This window comes from Octopus sinensis, linkage group LG6 (genome assembly GCF_006345805.1).
Source record: "Octopus sinensis linkage group LG6, ASM634580v1, whole genome shotgun sequence".
Classification (NCBI taxonomy): Eukaryota; Metazoa; Mollusca; class Cephalopoda; order Octopoda; family Octopodidae; genus Octopus; species Octopus sinensis.
The window spans coordinates 58,931,432-58,951,070 of record NC_043002.1 but is presented as its reverse complement, the minus strand read 5'-3'; the positions used below and the strand labels follow the sequence as shown (position 1 = coordinate 58,951,070).

At 39.6% G+C, this 19,639-nt stretch overlaps 1 protein-coding gene across 2 annotated transcripts in view; it reads left to right on the top strand.

Moving 5' to 3' along the window:
* The window catches only part of LOC115213372 (FACT complex subunit SSRP1), a 50,882-nt gene extending 37,645 nt beyond the window's left edge, over positions 1-13,237 (top strand). For both annotated transcript variants that reach the window (XM_036503953.1, XM_029782316.2), the window contains exons 9-16: positions 331-400; positions 1,730-1,859; positions 5,059-5,104; positions 6,018-6,129; positions 6,467-6,655; positions 8,808-8,905; positions 10,776-11,022; positions 12,876-13,237. In XM_036503953.1, coding sequence (XP_036359846.1) covers positions 331-400; positions 1,730-1,859; positions 5,059-5,104; positions 6,018-6,129; positions 6,467-6,655; positions 8,808-8,905; positions 10,776-11,022; positions 12,876-12,989 — 1,006 coding nt within the window. In that variant the 3' untranslated portion in view covers positions 12,990-13,237. The remainder of the gene's footprint in view (positions 1-330; positions 401-1,729; positions 1,860-5,058; positions 5,105-6,017; positions 6,130-6,466; positions 6,656-8,807; positions 8,906-10,775; positions 11,023-12,875) is intronic.
* Positions 13,238-19,639: the final 6,402 nt, after the last annotated feature.

Genomic DNA, 19,639 nt, shown 5'->3' with positions numbered 1-19,639 from the left:
TATTATACTTTTTATCATCATCATCATCATCATCATCATCACCACCACCAGTATTACTGCTGCTACAGCTATTGTTCAGTAGTTTTACTTCTACCTCATGCTTTCGCTGCTCCACAGTGCGCAGCTTATGTGTCTTGGGTATGTGGTGGCCATGGAGAAAATATCACTACCATTCTTGGAGAGAGTTGAGGGTTGGCAACAAGGTGGGTTATTGAGCTACTTCAATAAACTCCATACAAGTATGGAAAAGTGGATGTGATAATGATGATGACAGCAATTTTATTTTATATATTTTTGTTAATAAAACAAGTATTTCTGCCTTTTTCACAGAGATGAATATGGAAAACTGTATGATTTTATCCGTGGCAAGAAACTAAGAGTCAAAAATTTTGGTTCCAAAGTAAGATGTTCTAAATTATATATTTGTTTTGTTTTATTTTTTCCCTTTGTTTCAGTCCTTAGACTGTGCCCATGCTGGGGCACTGCCTTGAAGGGCTTTTAAATCTTGGTACTTATTCTCTCATGTTCATTTGACAAACTGCTAAGCTATGGGGACATAAACACACTAGTACAAGTTGCAAATCAGTGGTGAGAGACAGACACATGCACACATATGATGGGCTTCTTTCAGTTTCCATCTATCAAATCCATTTAGAAGGCTTTGGTCAGCTTGAGGCTATAATAGAAGACACTTACCCAATGTGCCATGCAGTGGGACTGAACCAGGAACCATCTGGTTCAGAAGAAAGCTTCATACCACACAGTCGCATCTGCACCTATTTGCTTGTTAGGTTTTTTTGAAAACCAATTCAACACAAAAGCCATATGTTGTGGTTGGCAGTAAACCGAATTGCCTTGCTGTATTTATTCTGGTTTTTTGCATTATGCTTTTCAAATCCTGCTGAAGTCAGCTTTGCTTTTCATCCCTCTGATGTCGATGAAATAAAGTACCAACCAAGTACTATGGTATTGACCAATTCTCTTCAAAGTTCCTAACCTAAATTGCAAATAATTAAACAAAACCGGAACTAAAGTTGCCAACAGTATTCATAATAGACTCCTATAGTCTCATATGCCTGGGTTCCTTGTTTCAATGACACCAGTCTGTCACAGTAGAGCAACATGAAATGAAGTGTTTTGCTCGTGAACACAACGCATCGTCCAGTCCATGAATCGAAACTACAATGTTATGATCATGATTCAAACACCCTACTCACGAAGCCACGTGCCTCCACTACTCATGATAAAGCAACGTAAAATTTGTGAATAGGTTTAAGGCTGAAGCCAAAATATTATCAGCCCAAAGAGGATTTGAGTTATGAGTATATGTAATATATTTATTATTACCATATAGGCACAGGAGTGGCTGTCTGGTAAGTAGTTTGCTTACCGACCACATGGTTCTGGGTTCAGTCCTACTGCGTGGAACCTTGGGCAAGTGGCTTCTACTATACCCTTGGGCCGACCAAAGCCTTGCGAGTAGATTTGATAAATGGCAACTGAAAGAAGCCTTAATGTGACAGTCTCATAAATGGGAAGAATACTACTGTTATTTAGCCCTGGGAAACACTGATGATGATGAATTTATTTTTAAAATTTAAGTGTAAGCAATGTTGCAGATATTACTAACAGCAGTGGATTTAGAGGTATCTGCGATGTATTCTTACCACTTTTGCAACTGTTTTTTTCCTTGTGATATCTCTGACACTCGTTCCTTTTTTGTGTGCAGGAGAAAGGTTCATATCGTGACGACATGGTTGATAGCAATGATGAGAGTGAAGAACAACATGATGCCTACTTGGAACGAATGAAACAGGAAGGAAGAGAAAGAGATGAGGATGAATCAGAAGACGAATCAGGTAATTTACCATTTTTTTAATTTACTTTTCTCTTTTAACTGAAAGAAGTGCCCCGCTCCCCGCTTGAGGCTTGTAGTTTTGCAAAGCTGCACGACAACCTCCATTGGACACCTGGCACGAAAATATGCACCTAGCACACACATTGGAGCTTGAAGCAGTTCTTAGTGCCCTTCCAGTCCTATCAAACCATCCAACCCATGTTTAAACTCAATTAGGTCTGTTGCATGTTGGTAGACTGTCAAATAACTAGGAGAAATGGTTACAAAGGGTTAAAAAAAGGGGCTTTTCCTGCTGGATTAGGAAAAGACTATTGTGAATAGACAGAATACTAAAAGAAATGTGTTACAAGGAATTACTCCAGAATGGCCAGTGGCATTTATTAAATACTATACAACATAAATTTTTGGTTTATTAAAACTCTCCAACTGTAGAAGATATCTCATGAGGACAGGTGCAGGCATGGCTGTGTGGTAAGAAGCTTTCTTCCCAACCACGTGGTTCTGGGTTCAGTCCCACTACATGGCACCTTGGGCAAGTGTCTTCTACTATAACTTCGGGTTGACCAAAGCCTTGTGAGTGGATTTGGTTGACAGAAACTGAAAGAATCCTGTCACATATTTGTGTGTATGTGCTTGTCCCCTACCATCACTTGCTGGCCAGTGTTGGTTTGTTTACCTCCCAGTACCATAGCAGTTCAGCAAAAGAAACCAATAGTATAAGTAATATGGTCAATTAATTCAATAAAAGCCCTTCAAGGTAGTGCCCCAGCATGGCCACAGTCAAATGACTGAAACAGGTAAATGGTAAAAGGTAGATGTGAGAGGCTGGATCTGGCCAAGTTGAACACAAAACACAAGTAAAATATTGGGGCCAGATAAGGGTTGGTTTAAATGCTAAAAGGTTTACGTTACTGACTACTCTTTGTGTTGGTGCCATGAATAAATATTCCCAGAGTATTCTGGGAAGTGGATGGAGATAGTAAAGCCTTCCAGCCTCAAAAGCAAGCCACATGATACTTAGGAACAGCAGCTCCCAATAAAAAAATAACTTAGGCAGGTGTAACAACGGGATTAAACCTGAAATCAATTCTTAATCACTCAGGCATCTGATCTATTGGTCCGTGCTTTTGATGGACCAAGTGCCTACAAGAGAGGATCTCTCAAGGCTAAAAGTGCAGTATTCCGTGTTCTAACAAGGCACCCAGGTTAAGTTGGATTCAAAGATTACCTTTTTGGTGTTAATACTGCTTATGTTGCTTAATAATCAATTTTTAATGAGCTTGTTTGGCTATTTGCAACATCAGTGTCTGAAAAGATGCTGATGATCTATGTATCATAACAGTGAGATTTGACTGGCACCCCACTGATGGTTTCCATTTGAATGAAATCACAAGATGTTGCAATTCTGGCGTTCATTATAGACAATTCTCATCTGCTAAGATATATGTGTGTGTTCTTTTATGCATCAAGCACCTATAAAATAGGATCTCTCAAGGTTAATAATGCAGTGTTTGGTGTTATGTTAAGTTGGATAAACTCTTACTTGTTTCAGTCATTTAACTGCAGCCATGCTGGAGCACCACCTTTAGTTGAGCAAATCGACCCCAGGACTTATTCTTTGGAAGCCTAGTACTTATTCTATTGGTCCCCTTTTGCTGAACCGCTAAGTTATGGGGACGTAAACACACCATCATTGGTTGTCAAGCGATGTTGGGGGACAAACACATACACACACATACATACATATATATATATATATATATATATACATATCATCATCATCATCATCATTTAGCGTCCGCTTTTCATGCTAGCATGGGTTGGACGGTTCAACTGGGGTCTGTGAAGCCAGAAGGCTGCATCAGGCCCAGTCTGATCTGGCAGTGTTTCTACGGCTGGATGCCCTTCCTGACGCCAACCACTCTGTGAGTGTAGTGGGTGCTTTTTACGTGCCACCAGCACAGGGGCCAGGCGAGGCTGGCAACGGCCACGAACGGATGGTGCTACGTGCCACTGGCACGGGGGCCAGGCGAGGCTGGCAACGGACACGAACAGATGGTGCTTTTACGTGCCGCCGGCACGGAGGCCAGTCGGGGCGGCGCTGGCAACGGCCACGATCGGATGGTTCGCTTAACCACAGCTGCAATTTCCATTGATGTTGATTGACTTCGATTTTGGTTCTGCTTTCTGATATCGGATTTGATTTGGTTTGATTTTGATTTGATTTTGATTTTCACTTGTCTCAACGGGTCTTCACAAGTGGAGTTTTGTGTCCCAAGAAGGAAAGGTATGTAGGCCACAGGTTATGTTCTCACTAGTCTTGCCGGGTCTTCTCACGCACAGCATACTTCTATAGGTCTCAGTCTCTAGTCATTTCCTTGGTGAGACCTGAAGTTCGAAGGTCGTGCTTCCCAAGAAAGAAAGGTATGTAGGCCACAGGTTATGTTCTCACTGGTCTTGCCGGGTCTTCTCACGCACAGCATACTTCCATAGGTCTCGGTCTCTAGTCATTCCCTTGGTGAGACCTAAAGTTCGAAGGTCGTGCTTCACCACCTTGTCCCATGTTTTCCTGGGTCTACCTCTTCCACAGGTTCCCTCAACTGCTAGGGTGTGGCACTTTCGCACACAACTATCTTCAGCCATTCTCGTCACATGACCATACCAGTGCAAACGTCTCTCTTGCACACCACAACTGATGCTTCTTAGGTCCAACTTTTCTCTCAAGGTACTTACACTCTGTCGATTATGAACACTGACGTTACACATCCATCGAAGCATACTGGCTTCATTTCTTGCAAGCTTACGCAAATCCTCAGCAGTCACAGCCCATGTTTCACTACCGTGTAGCATGACTATACGTACACATGCATCATACAGTCTGCCTTTTACTCTGAGCGAGAGGCCTTTTGTCATATATATATATATATATATCATCATCATCATATATATATATATACATATATACGATGGGCTTCTTTCAGTTTCCGTCTACCAAATCCACTCACAAAGCTTTGGTCGGCCTGAGGCTATAGTAGAAGACACTTTCCCAAGGTGCCACGCAGTGGGAATGAACTCAGAGCCATGTGGTTGATAAGCAAGCTACGTACCACACAGCAACTCCTGCAACTATACTGATTACCTTTTGATATAAAATGCTGCTTTTATCACCAATAATTAATGATTTTTATTTATTTTTTCAGATGAATCTTTCAATCCTGGAGAAAGTGGCAGTGAAGTTGCAGAAGAGTGAGTTTTTATGAATTTATATATTACTATTATACACTTGTATTTGATACCAACCTACCTGAGACTACCCCAACTGGTTCTGTAGTACAAACTCCTTGTTTTAGAGTGATCCAAATCAGTCTTCCATCAAAATTCCGTGTTAATTTATGTTCCAAACATCATCATCATCATCGTTTAACATCCGCTTTCCATGCTGGCATGGGTTGGGTGGTTTGACTGAGGACTGGCAAACCAGATGGCTGCACCAGGCTCCAATCTGATCTGGCAGAGTTTCTACTGCTGGATGCCCTTCCTAGTGCCAACCACTCCGAGAGTGTAGTGGGTGCTTTTACGTGCCACCGGCACGAGGGCCAGTCACGCGGTACTGGCAACGGCCACGCTCAGGTGGTTTTTTTTACGTGCCACCTGCACAGGAGCCAGACCAGCGGTACTGTCAACAACCTTGTTCAAATGTTTTTCACATGCTACCAGCACAAGTGCCAGTAAGGCAATGCTGGAAATTATCACGTTTGAATGGTACTTTTTACGTGCCACTTGCACAGAAGCCAGTCAACTGCTCTGGCAGTGATCATGCTCGGATGGTGCTCTTAGCGCGACACTGGCACAGGTGCCAGTCATCGAATTTGATTTGATTTCTATTTCACTTGCCTCAGCAGGTCTTCGCAGTTAGCCGCTCTGGCAATGATCACACTCGGATGGTGCTCATATATATATATATCATCATCGTTTAACGTCCGCTTTCCATGCTAGCATGGGTTGGACGATTGACTGAGGGCTGGTGAACCAGATGGCTGCACCAGGCCTCAATCTTGATGTGGCAGTGTTTCTACTGCTGGATGCCCTTCCTAACGCCAACCGCTCCAAGAGTGTAGTGGGTGCATATATATATCTCCTTCATTTCTTCATTTAACAGATATGATAGCAACCCTGAGACCACATCAGATTCGGAAAGTGGTGAAGATGGAGAGCCAAAGAAACCAAAACCTAAGAAACACAAAGAAAAGAAAGCCTCCAAACCTAAAGAAGTGAGTTGTTTGTTTTTTTTTTTTTATCACCCCCACCACCACCACCCAAAAAATTTTTTTTAATTTTGACCTTTTCTGGTTTCTTAATTCACTCTGCTAAATGTATGTATTTATGCTATGTTGTTATTAGTAGACAATGATGATGTTATAGATCTCCAATAAATCTGGAGTTCATTGTATTTCTGACAGAATGTCTTTGTAACTCATTTTCTATTCTTCGCTCTATATGCTGTAAAAAGCATTATAAACTGGAGAAATCTGCCAAGCAACCAACTTTACTTTCAGCTGTTGTTATATATATATATATATATTTTTCTCCCTTTCTTATTCTTTTCAGTCCAAATCCAGCAAATCCCGGAAGAAAAAGAAGAATGTTGACCCTAATCGTCCAAAACGTCCATTATCAGCCTACTTCATCTGGTTAAGTGAAAACAGAGAAAAGATTAAAACTGATAACCCTGGCATTTCCATTACAGATCTTACCAAGAAGGCTGCTGACATTTGGAGAAACATCACTGACAAATCTGTTAGTATGCTGACATTTTACTACAATTATTCCCTCTTTTCTTTTTCTTTTTTGTTCTGCTATTTTTATATTTTTTGTTTTTGTTTCCCAACATGATGTTGGAAATCTGCAGGTTTTTATGCCCTGTTTCTGCCATTTTATCTTTTATTATTATTATTATTATTATTGCCTTTGCAACTCACAGCTTATTTTGCTGGGTATGATGGAAAGTGTCAGCTGTCCACAGCCAACTGACTAAAGTGATACATGCTTTACTGGTCAAGCTTCAAGAACCCTGCGAAGAATTCTTGCACTTCCAAGCAATGCTGATTTTTGTTGGTGTTCTACCTTCACACTTGCACCAATCTTTTTCAGCCATGTTGATAGTTGAGTGCTGATACTTCTAAGTGCACCAATTACTATTGGTATCACGACAAGTCTTTTCATTGACCACAACACTCGTATTTCCCACTTCAAATCGTCGTTGTTTATTTTTCTTTCTTCTTTCACATTGATCCTGTTGTCACCGGGGCATCTTTCACATTGATTCTGTTATCACCAGAGCATGCTATGTTGATTATCATGCATGTTCTTTCTTTTTTATTCACCACAACAATATCAGGTTTCTGATGTCTGGTCAGGTGATTGCAGTGGATCATTACATTCCCACAAGATTTTGTAATTCTCATTCTCGGTAACTCATTCTAGAGTTTGCTCATACCATGTCTTTGCTCTTGGTAGGCCATGATTTCCTCAGAGTTCCCAATGGATCATTCTTACCACATTGTCATGGTGTCATTTGTATTTGTGTTGTGCCAATTTCAGGCATTTACTAATGATGTGCCATACCATTTCACTGCTATTGTTGTTATTACTATTCAGTAACTTTTAACATCTGATATTCAAAAGGTGATGAGCTGGCAGAATCGTTAGCATGCTGGGCAAAATGCTAAGTGGTATTTTGTTCGTCCTTACATTCAGGGTTCTAATTCTACTGAGGTCAACTTTGCCTTTTATCCTTTCAGGGTCAGTGAAGTAAATAGTAGTTAAGCATTAGGGTCATTGCAATCAACTATCTCCCTTTCCAAATTTTCAGGCCTTGTGCCTATAGTAGAAAGGATTATTATTATTATTGAGTGAGAGAGCAGTGCATGCCATCAAAGTGACACTTTGGTAAAATATATAAATGCCCAGCATACCAGTATACCCATCATGACTATCCGTCTGATAAGAGTACACCAGATACATGCATCACAACCATATGTGCGTGACATAGTGATATCATATCAAGATAAACTGTTTGTGACCTTGCAGGTGGGGCCCAGTTAGAATTTTCTGCAGGTTGAATAGCCAATCGCGCTCAAAAGGTCTCTGAATTGTTTAAGGATGTTGAGCAAAATACCTATGTTTTCAAAGTTGAATTATCCAAACCCCCAAAAATTCCTCTCACCACATTGCTGTGATACTCCCCCACTAGTTCTGTTCATGATCAGAGATGCACATATCATCAGCCACTAGGGAACATGTTCAGCTGGTTAAGATCTAGCAACTGGCAAGCAAGTCTGTGACATTGAGCAGAATATTTGCTGTAGCCCATCTTTTATACCAAGACAAAATAATGTTTCAGCTCTTAACTCTTAACTCTCTGAAGGATCTAGGCCTCTTCCAGGTCAGGATTCTTGAACACCCCTCCACTAGGAAGCAAACTGCTCAACCATAAAACCATGCCTACTCTTATAATAGATACCAATGTGTTTGGACAATAAGATTTGGCAAAACTAGATCTTGATGGCCATGTTGAGTTTGTTGATCATATTATCCATGTCCTCAGCACCAGATTATTAACTATCATTGCATGGAAAATGTATAACTGTGTGCCTCCAAACAGACTGAATCCTGTCTCTTCTGGAGTTGCAGAACCTAGGTTTCTCTTCAGTTAGCAGATTCTTCACCTAAGATCTATCCCTAACAGAACTGACAAATAGCTATTTAACAAGAACAGGCAGAAGTCTGTTCAATTAGAAATGTTCCAAAAAGATAAATATTTAAAGATGATAGTAAATTAAAGCTCTTGACTGAAGAAACTGAAGCTAAAATCATTCCCTTCTCAAAGTTCCCACCATTCTTCTTTGAAATTTCTGAATTTGAAAGTATTCTACCTTTGTGTTTCTAGAAATGGGAAAAACTTCAAGAAGAATCTAAAGAAAAATATAATCTACTTATGGAAGAATATAAAAAGACAGCTTCTGAAAGACCTGATAACGATGAGAAGTGAGTATTAAATGGGTTTTGTTTGTGTTTGTTTGGCATCCATTTTTCCATGCTAGCATGTGTTGACATTTTAGCATTTAAACCAATCATATCAGACCCAAATATTCTACTTGTTTTGTGCTTAAACTGACCAGATTCAGCCTCTCACACATCCTAGCCTACAAATGTATTCTAAAAATGAAGAATCACATTGTCAAGATCTCAAAGTGAAGAAATTTATTAAAAACAATGTGAATAAATAAACATTACATTTGAACAAGTAATCTGAATGCTAAAGGGTTAAAGGAATGCTTATTGTTGAGGTTTTTGTGTGTGTGTATATACAGGGTGACCCAAAAGTAGGTTTACAGTTATTCAACTATCATTATCATCATCATTGTTTAACGTCCGTTTTCCATGCTGGCATAGGTTGGACGGTTTGACTGGAGACTGGCAAGCCAGGAGGCCACACCAGACTCCAATCTGATCTAGCAATGTTTCTACAGCTGGATGCCCTTCCTAATGCCAACCACTCCAAGAATGTAGTGGTTGCTTTTTTTGTGCCACTGGCATGGGAGCCAGTCAGGCAACACTGGCATCAGCCATGTTCGGATGGTGCTTTTTCTCTTTCACATTCATATATTAACAGTTTAGATCTTAATTATGAAAAAAAATACGAAACCCTGTTCTAATTAAGATAGAAATTTAAATATAATAAAATGTTTTAAAATAAATTTAAAGCTCCTACATGATAATTGTAAACCTACTTTGGGGCCACTCTGTATATAGATATAGATAGGTGTATAGAACAAATAAACTATCCTATCCTGGCAGAAAATGCAAAGTTTTGGATAAAACACAGGGAGGGCAGTGTACATATATACACTCATATCATCATTTAATGCCTGTGTTCCATGCTGGCATGGGTTGGCCAATTTGATAGGCTCCAAAGCTTGTGTGCATACAAAGCACCTGTAAAGTGGTTGGCATTAGGAAGGGCATCCAGCTATGGAAACCATACCAAAACAGACGACTGGAACTTTGTGTAGCCCACTGGCTTGCCAGTTCCTGTCAAACCGTCCAAACCATGCCAGCATAGAAAACAGGTGTTAAATAACGATGCTATTGTGCCACAAGCATTAGTGAAGTCACCACACAGCTTATAAGACTACAAACTCTGAGAAGAAGAAGTGCTTTATGCTAAGAAATAAGGGGTTAAAGTTTAAGAGAAAGAACCCCCAAGATACATGTACATTACTTTGAATTTTAGGGGTTTCATTTACAGGGTACATGTTCAGGTAGGGTCATGCATCGCATTTAGGGGTTTGGTTAGCAAGGTGCATGTACACACAGTTGTTATGATTTGGTTGATTGTCCAATGCAGTGGTTCTCAACCAGGGTCCGTATAAATTTTTGTTCATTAAAATTTCATCATCGTTGTCGTTTAACGTCCGCTTTCCAAGCGGCATGCTGGAAGGCTGTATCAGGCTCCACTCTGATCTATAGGTTTCTACAGCTGGATGCCTTTCCTAACGCCAACCACTCTGAGAGCATAGTGGGTGCTTTTTACGTGCCGCCGGCACGAGGGCCAGTCAGTGGGTACTGGCATCGAATGGTGCATTTTGCTTGCTACCGGCATGGGAGCCAGTCAGGCAGCACTGGCAGAGACCAAATCTGCAATAAATTGGTTATACCTTGTTTAAATTTTCTTATACAATTCCTAATAATATGTAATTATCAGTACAATTTAAAAAATTTTTTTATATATTCATTGAATGGCTATGTGGGGTCTCAGCAGAGTAAAATAGAAATAAAAGGGGTCCCTAGGCATAAAATGGTTTACAATTAGCATTTTACTAATTTAGTACGTCATTCTTCTCTCGTTTCTTAGTTCATCTCCAGCAAAGACACCTAAAAAGAGCTCTGCTCGAAAATCCGACGCCAATGTTAGTCGAGCTACCGGCGACTATAAGAGCAAAGAGTTCATCTCCAGCTCTGAATCCAGTTCAAACGAGGACAAACCAAAGAAAAAGAAAATGAAGAAAGAGACGCCTGAAAAGACAACAAAGGCCAAGAAAGCTGACAAGAAAGAAGAGAAGGCGGAGAAAGATGATGATGATGACGAGGAAGTGGGCGAGGTAAATAATGCTTCACTGACATGTTTTATGTCAACTGGTTTACAGTTTTTCAATGATTATATAGGTATAGGCATGGCTGTGTGGAAAGAGGTTTGCATCCCAACCACATAGTTTTGGGTTCAATCCGACAGCATGGCACCTTGGGCAAGTGTCTTCTACTATATCCTCGGGCCAACCAAAGGCTTGTGAGTGAATTTAGTAGGTGGAAACCGGAAGAAACCTGTTGTATATTTATGTGTGTTTGTCTGGTTTTTTGGGGTCAGTTCATTCAACTAAATTTCCTCAAGGTGTTGCCCCAGCATGGCCACACAGTCTGATGACTTCAATAAAAAAAAAAAAAAAGCGATATGTTATTGAAATCTCAAAGTTACAAGATAAAGAGCGCAGGTGTGTTCTTATGTGGGGCCAGCACCTGCAGGATCAGGTGCTGTAAAATTTATTAAAGTAACTTTATCATTGAGCAGGTGTTTTGAACTTAAACTAACATGAAATTTCAATGGAAGGTTTTAGCTTAAATCACTTTTAGGATCTTCACTTTTTGACCGACAGATTTAAAAAATAATTTTTTGTAACTAAACACTTTCAAACTTCAGACACTGGTAGAATGTGTCATATAAAACATCTTTTACTCCTAGCGTTTTTGAGAAAAGTTTATATTTAGGAAGTTATTTCACGTTAAAGTTCTTGTATTTTGGTAATTTCAACCAATCAATGACGTGTATTCAGCTGATTAAAATTACTGCCATTGTTTGTCAACAACAACTATCAGTGGTGTATTTTTCGTTTGTCACTGTTATTTATGACAACCCTAAACCTAAAACCTTAAAGCTAAAACCAGTACAAATACACGAACGATGTCATAAATAACAGTGACAAACGAAAAATACACCGCTTATAGTTCTTGTTGACAAACAACGGCAGTAATTTTATTCAGCTGAATACACGTCATTGATTGATTGATATTACTGAAATACGAGAACTTTAAGATGAAATAACCTCCTAAATATAAGCTTTTCTCAAAAACGCTAAGAGTAAATGATGTTTTATATGACACATTCTACCAGTGTCTGAAGTTTGAAAGTGTTTAGTTACAAAAAATTATTTTTTAAATCTGTTGATCAAAAGGTGAAGATCCCACTTTTAAGCATAAACTTTGTATCATAGAACTAAAGGTGACCTCGGGAAGGTTTGTATCAAAAGGGATAAACTAGCCACCGAAGAGATATTTCTCTTAACAACCCTTTCTAATTGTAAATCTATTGAAATACAGTCTTTGCTTTAATTAAACTTTAAAAATAATGAAAAATTTCTTAAAATCATAATCATCATCATCATCATCATATAATATGTTTTCCATGCTGGTATGGGTTGGACGATATCCAAGTCAGAACTGCACCAAGCATTTGTTGTCTGCTTTGGTGTGTTTTCTGCAGTTGGGTGCCCTTCCTAATGATAGCCATTGTACAGAGTGTACTGGGTACTTTTATGTAGCACCAGCTTCATTGAGGTCACCATGTAACTTGCAAGACAACACCCTTTCAAGTGAGGCGGGAGAGTAGTATTAAAGGATGAAAAAGGTTGCTTTGTTTTCATTAAAATGGTGTTTGGATCATAAATTAACATGGAATTTTGGTGGAAGGTTCTTTAAAGCAAGAACTCTAAAATATAGAGCTATGGGGTAGTCTCAAGCAGGTTAGTGTGTGGGTTCTGTGAATTCTCAAGAGATTGCTTTGGTCCTATACAAACATTATCCTGTATTCCTTTTGCATTTTTCTCACGAGTCTTTAACAACTTTCTGGCCACATTTCCATATCCTTAAATTTTTTCCATTTTTCTTTCACCTTTTCCTCTAGTTACCATCTGATGAAGAAATCCTCAGTTCTCCGGAAGCTTCTGAGTCAGGATCTGCCGGTTCGGAAGAAGAAGAAGAAGAAGAGGAGGAGGAGGAAGATGAAGAAGCGGAATAATAAAAAATATCTCATCTCCCCCTCCCTTTTCCACACAAACACATATACATATACATACACACACACGCACTCACACACTTCTTATTCTGAACTATTTCACCAGCGACAGACTTATCTGATATTTACTCTGTTATTCTTATTCCTCTTTTCATTTGCCAATGACTCATCGTTGGGGAGAAGAGAGACCATTTTATTTTTCCTTTTTGTTCTTTTTTTTTTGTTCCATGTTTTAGGTTACATATACATATACACACAAAAACACATATATATATATTTATATATGTATTTTTTTGTTTTTTTTTCCTTCCTAAATTCATGTCAAAATATAAATAACAAATTATGTTTGTTTAAAACGTGTCATGACTTTCTTTTTGCTTGCTCTTTTGTTTGTTGCTTTTGATGATTTTTCTTCAAATTAACTGTGGTAATGAGTATATGCTAAAAGAAGTTGAAATCTTAGCTGGCTGATAATAATAATAATATTAACAAGAGCTCTTAGAGAGCGCAAACCTCTGCCATGGCAACACCAATGTCCTCTAAAGGCTGTTATCGTCGCCAGCAGTATCGAGCACGAGTGTGTGTGCCAGTCGGTCGGCACACAAACATGATCTCTGCTCTGAGTTAGTTGTGAAGAAGACACACATTGGACGAAGCACGGGCAAATGGTGGGAATAGTCACAGTAGTTAGTAGCCAACAGTAAGTAAACTGGGAAGCAAGCGATTAGCAATGTTGTAGTTCGGAGAAAGCAAAGAGAGCTGGTTGCCAGAGGTGGTTTTTTAAATGCGAATATCTGAAATAAACTCGACTGCTCTCACAAATGAGAATACTAAAAATGAACCTGACCACTCTCAAAAATTAAGTAAAAAGCTAGGAAAAATAATCCAGAATCCTTGTCCAGTACCGGGGCAATCTCAAAATCTAATCAGTTTGTGCCAGTTATGAGGTCAGACATCCCTGAAAGTTTCATTCAAATCCATCCAGCAGTTCTTGAGATATCTAATCCACAGACAAACAAACACAACTGAAAACAATACCTCCACCTTTGTTAAAGCAGAGGTAATAGTGGTTTCAAATTCTGCCACAAGGCCAGCAATTTCAGGAGACGGGTAAATTCATTACATCAACCCCAGTACTCAACTGGTCTTTGTTTTATCAAGCCAAAAGGATGAAAAACAAAATTGAATTTGGTGGAATTTGAACTCAGAATATAATGACAGACGAAATGCCACATAGCATTTTGCCTGGCATGCTAACGATTCTGCCATTTTGCCGCCTTGCCGAAAGAATACAAATTTCAGAAGATGCTAAGATCAGAGATTTTGTTTTTTAAACCTCGTTCATCTACTCCTCTATTTCTGTGCAGATCATAAACCCCTTATTAGTTCTTTCCATTATTCTATCTATTTCATTATCATGTAAACATAGTTACAATAGTTTCATCTTCCTCATTGTTTTAAGTTGATGTATATCTGTTAATTGTCATATATTTATTTATTCAAGTTTATCACATCATAACTCATCTCTCTAAATTTGTCACAGATTGGCTGACTGAAAATTCTTAGATTTTTCAGTTCTATTTCACTATTATCGGCATTTGCTGTTTCATTAAATTATGTTACCCAAAATCCCAAAGAATATTTTTCTCCCTCGTGTTCTATGCCTGATCACCCTAACTCTGGCTCTCTCTCTCTCTGCCTCACTGTCTGTTTCTCTCTCTCTTTCGATTTACCACTTAATTCGCCAACACTTCCCCCCTTTTCCACCACCACCACCCTATATAAACTAGCACATGCACTCGGATTCCCCTACTCGATTTTAATAACTCCCTCGAAGGAATACAAATCCAGAAGATGCTCTTGTCTAAATTTGCTAGCTCACGGTACACCCGTCCTCCCACCCCCTCCACCTGTACCAAAAGTTCCTATCCTCTTGTCATCCTTTGGTTGTCTCCCATGAACACTTCTAAAGGCTTAACGCCATCCCCACTCCTACCTAGGGTTCATTGATCATATAGTGCATAAAAATGATGGTGTAGTGTATGCAGGTTGAAGGCTATTGTTTGTTTATGAATTCTGCCAAATGCGAGCTTTCTTTCCAGGTACATGACGCTGCTGTCCCCCATCCCAGGGTCTCACGGGCCCACACTCTCAGATCTGGCACACTGAAAAGTAGGTCTGGTGAGATTGTTGAGATGCTTGAATGGAGATGTGTCAATTTGTGCTGCCTCCAAGAAGTAAGGTAGAGAGGAGGTTCTGCTAGGTTCCTCACAGGCAAAGAACACTGGTACAAGATTTTCTGGGCATGGAACACTGACGGGGTCGGGGCCATGGGTATACTTCTTGCGGAGGTAGTCCGAGTATGCAACAGAGTACTTAAGATTAGATTAGTGCATTTTATGACACCCTCTTGCAGACTACCTCGTTGACAAATGACAGGGACCTCTTTGTGGATGGTGACTTCAATGGACATGTTGGACAACATACAGGGGGCTTCCATGGTGTACATGGAGGCTACAGTTTTGGCTCTTGTAATGAGGAGGGAACCAGGCTGCTGGAGTTCTGCGATACAAATGATCTTATGGTTTGCAATACTAATTTCAGGAAACCTGACAGTCACCTACCGTTCTGGCAGACACACTAGCCAAATTGACTACATCCTCCCCTGAAAAAGGGAAAAATAGCTGTTTATAAATGCCGGTGACACATGAAAAACAACATTCAAGCGAGGTGGCACATAAAAAACACCATTTGAGCGTGATTGTTGCCAGTACCACCTGACTGGCCCTCATGCCGGTGGCATGTAAAAGCACCCACAACACTCTCAGAGTGGTTGGCGTTAGGAAGGGCATCCAGCTGTAGAAACTACCAGATCAGATTGGGGCCTGGTGCAGCCATCTGGCTCACCAGTCCTCAGTCAAACTGTCCAACCCATGCCAGCATGGAAAGCAGACGTTAAATGATGATGTTTCAAATTTTGACACAAGCAGCAATGGGGGAAGGAGATGAGTCCATTACATCAACCCCAGTTTCCAACTGGTAATTATTTTTATCAACCCCGAAAGGATGAAAGCCATGACAATTTGAACTCAGAACGTAGCAATGGGTGAATTACCGCTAAGCATTTCATCCAGTGTGCTAACGATTCTACCAGCTTGCTACCTTTAATAATAGTAATAATAATGTTGATGATGGCTTCAGATTTTGGCACAAGGCCAGCAACTTTGGAGTAGTGTGTAAGTTGATTACATTAACCCCCAGTGCTCAACGCGTACTTATTTTATCAACCCTGAAAGGATGAAGTGTAAAGTCAACCTTGGCGGAGTTTGAACTCAGGGCATAGAGATGGACAAAATGCCACAAAGCATTTTGCCTGGCATGCTTCTGATTCTGCCAGCTCACTGCCTTAATAATAATAATAATAATAATAATAAACCTATCTACTAAAGGCACAAGGCCTGGAATTTTGGGGGATAGATAATTTGATTATGTCTACCCCAGTATTCAACTGGTACTTATTTTATTGATCCCAAAAGGATGAAAGGAAAAAGTGACCTCGGTGGAATTTGAACTCACAACGTAAGGATGAATGACATGTCACTAAACATTTTGCCCCAGCATGTTAATGATTCTGTCAGCTTGCCACCTTTATAATAATTATTATTTCTACTTTGGGCACAAGGCCTTGAAAATTTTTCGGGGAAGGGGGCTAGTCGATTACATTGACCCCAGTGTGTAGCTGGTACTTATTTCATCAACCCCCAAAAGGATGAAAGGCAAAGCAGACCTCGGCAGAATTTGAATTCAGAATGTAGCAGCAGATGAAATACCTATTTCTTTACTACCCACAAGGGGCTAAACACAAAGAGGACACACAAAAAGATCAAGTCGATTATATCGACCCCAGTGTGTAACTGGTACTTATTTAATCGACTCCTCAAGGATGAAAGGCAAAGTCGACCTCGGCAGAATTTGAACTCAGAACGTAGCGGCAGATGAAATACCGCTAAGCATTTCACCCAGCTTGCTAACAATTCTGCCTGCTCACCACCCACTTAGTAGTAATAATAATAATAATAATAATAACAAACCTTTCTACTAAAAGCACAAGGCCTGGATTTTGTGTGTGTGGAGGTGGGGACAGTCAATCACATCAACGCCAGTAATCAACTGGTACTTAATTTATCGAACCCAAAAGGATGATTGGCGTTTAAATTTTGCCTGAAGGGCAGCTGTTTTGGGGGAGGGGATGAGTTGATTACGTTGACCCCAGTGTTCAACAGGTATGTCGGGTTCAGCAGAATTTGAACTCCGAACATAGCAGTGGGCAAAATACCATTAAGCATTTCAACTAAAGATTCTGTCAGCTTGACACCTAATAATCATCATCATCATAATGGGGCAAAGTCAATTACAGTGTGCGCCAGTACTTGACTGGTATTTTATTTTATTGACTCTGCATGGATGAAAGGCAAAGCCCACCTCGGTGACATTTGACCTCAGAATGTAACAAGTGAGAAGAAACACTGCTGAGCATTTTGTTGTCCAATGCATTAACAATTTTGCCTCCTTAATGATAACATTTTTGAAGTTTTGACCCAAGGCCAGCAATTTTAATGAAAGGGAGTTGCTTGATATGATCAGCCCCATTCCCCAACCGGTACTTTTATTTTATTGATCCTGAAAGGATAAAAAGCAAAGTCAGCCTAAGCAGGATTTGAACTCAGGACCTAAAGAGCTGGTCTTGTGACTAAATTAGGAAAGATTATTCTTATTACAGCCAATGGGATTGACAAAAATCTAAAGTGTTCTATATTTAAGAGATGAGGAATTATGTACATTATTTACATCTTGTTTGTTGTTATCACGTTTTGGCTGATATACCCTCCAACCTTCAGGTGTCTTGGGGAAATTTTGCACCTGGGTTCTCATTCCTAAGGTATTTTTGTTTTTTCGATGTTGTAATTATTATTCAGGTTACTGTCTGGAATTGAACTCGGAATCTTGGGGTTAGTAGCCAGCGCTCTTAACCACTACGGGCATATGGCGTAGTGGTTAAGAGCGTGGGCTTCTAACCCCAAGATTCCGAGTTTGATTCCAGACAGTAACCTGAATAATAATAATAACAACAACATCGAAAAAACAAAAATATATGTATGTATGTGTGTGTATAAATCGGTGCCACACCCATATCTATGTATTATATATTCTTACAAGACATGCTGCTGCCACATAAAAAGCTTCCAGTACACCTTGAAGTGGTTGGCATTAGGAAGGGCATCCAGCTGTGGGAACCAAAACAGACAGATGAAACCTGATGCAGCTCTCCAGCTTTGCCAGCTCCTGTCAAACTACCCGACCCATGCTAAAATGGAAAATGGACACTAAATGATGTTCATGATTTACATTATTTACATTTGATGGATATTTGTCCTCATCTTGTTTGTTGTTAACACAACATTTCGGCTGATATACTCTCCAGCTTTCATCAGGTGTCTTGGGGAAATTTCGAACCTGGGTTGTCATTCCTAAAGTTTTTTTGGGGGGGGTTGTTGTTGTTTTTCAGGTCACTGTCTGGAATTGAACTTGGAATCTAGGGGTTAGTAGCCTGTGCTCTTAACCATAATGCTATATGCCTACGGGCATAGTGGTTAAAAGTGCGCAAGATTCTGAGTTCGATTCCAAGCAGTGACCTGAATAATAATAATAACAATAACATTGAAAAATACCTTAGGAATGAGAACCCAGGTTCGCAATTTCCCCAAGACACCTGATGAAGGCTTGGAGGGTATATCAGCCGAAATGTTGTGTTAACAGCAAACAAGATGAGGACAAATATCCATGAAATGTAAATGATGTTGATGATGATGATAATAGGTAGGAGCATTTAAGTGCCAGAGGTCACTGAATACTGTATAACTTTTAAGAATCGCTTATCTAGATTAACATACACTCATTTCCTCCTTTTCACATGGTCTTGGAACAGTTAAAGGAATTGTTTGTTTTGCTCTTACATAGACATAAAGTCTCAGATTGATGGAGAAAAGAAAATGAAATTGTGTGATGTGTTTATTTTTTGCTCCCAAGAGCATTAGCAGTTGGCTGTACGAAGTGAAATGGCTCCAAACACTTATTGAAACTAGGTCACGTAGAAAATTACTGCTCCATTTTGGAAACAAATGCTTCCAGCAGGTAATATCTAAGAAACTGGTAGCTGCAGGCAGTTTTTATGATTTCAGTCATACAATTATTAATCAATAGATAACAATGCAGAGTTGCAGTTTCAAATCCTGCTTAACCTCTCTGTTAATATATCCCTCTTGAAATACATTGCTTTTGTTACAATTAATTTTGAAAATGATGAAAAATTTACTGAAATTTATGTTCCAAATACCAGTATTAAACTGGTGTTTAGAACATAAATCAACTTGGAAAACCCTTTCGTTACCTTATGTCTAATGAAATACACTGATTTTGTTAGAAATAATTTTGAAACATGGGGTGGTGGGGGTCACACACATCTTTGTATATTCATGCACATGTGTATGTACAACAGGCTTCTTTCAGTTTCCATCTACCAAATACACTCATAAGGGTTTTGGTTGGCCAGCAACTATCTTTTACTTGCTTCAGTCATTAGACTGTGGCCTTGC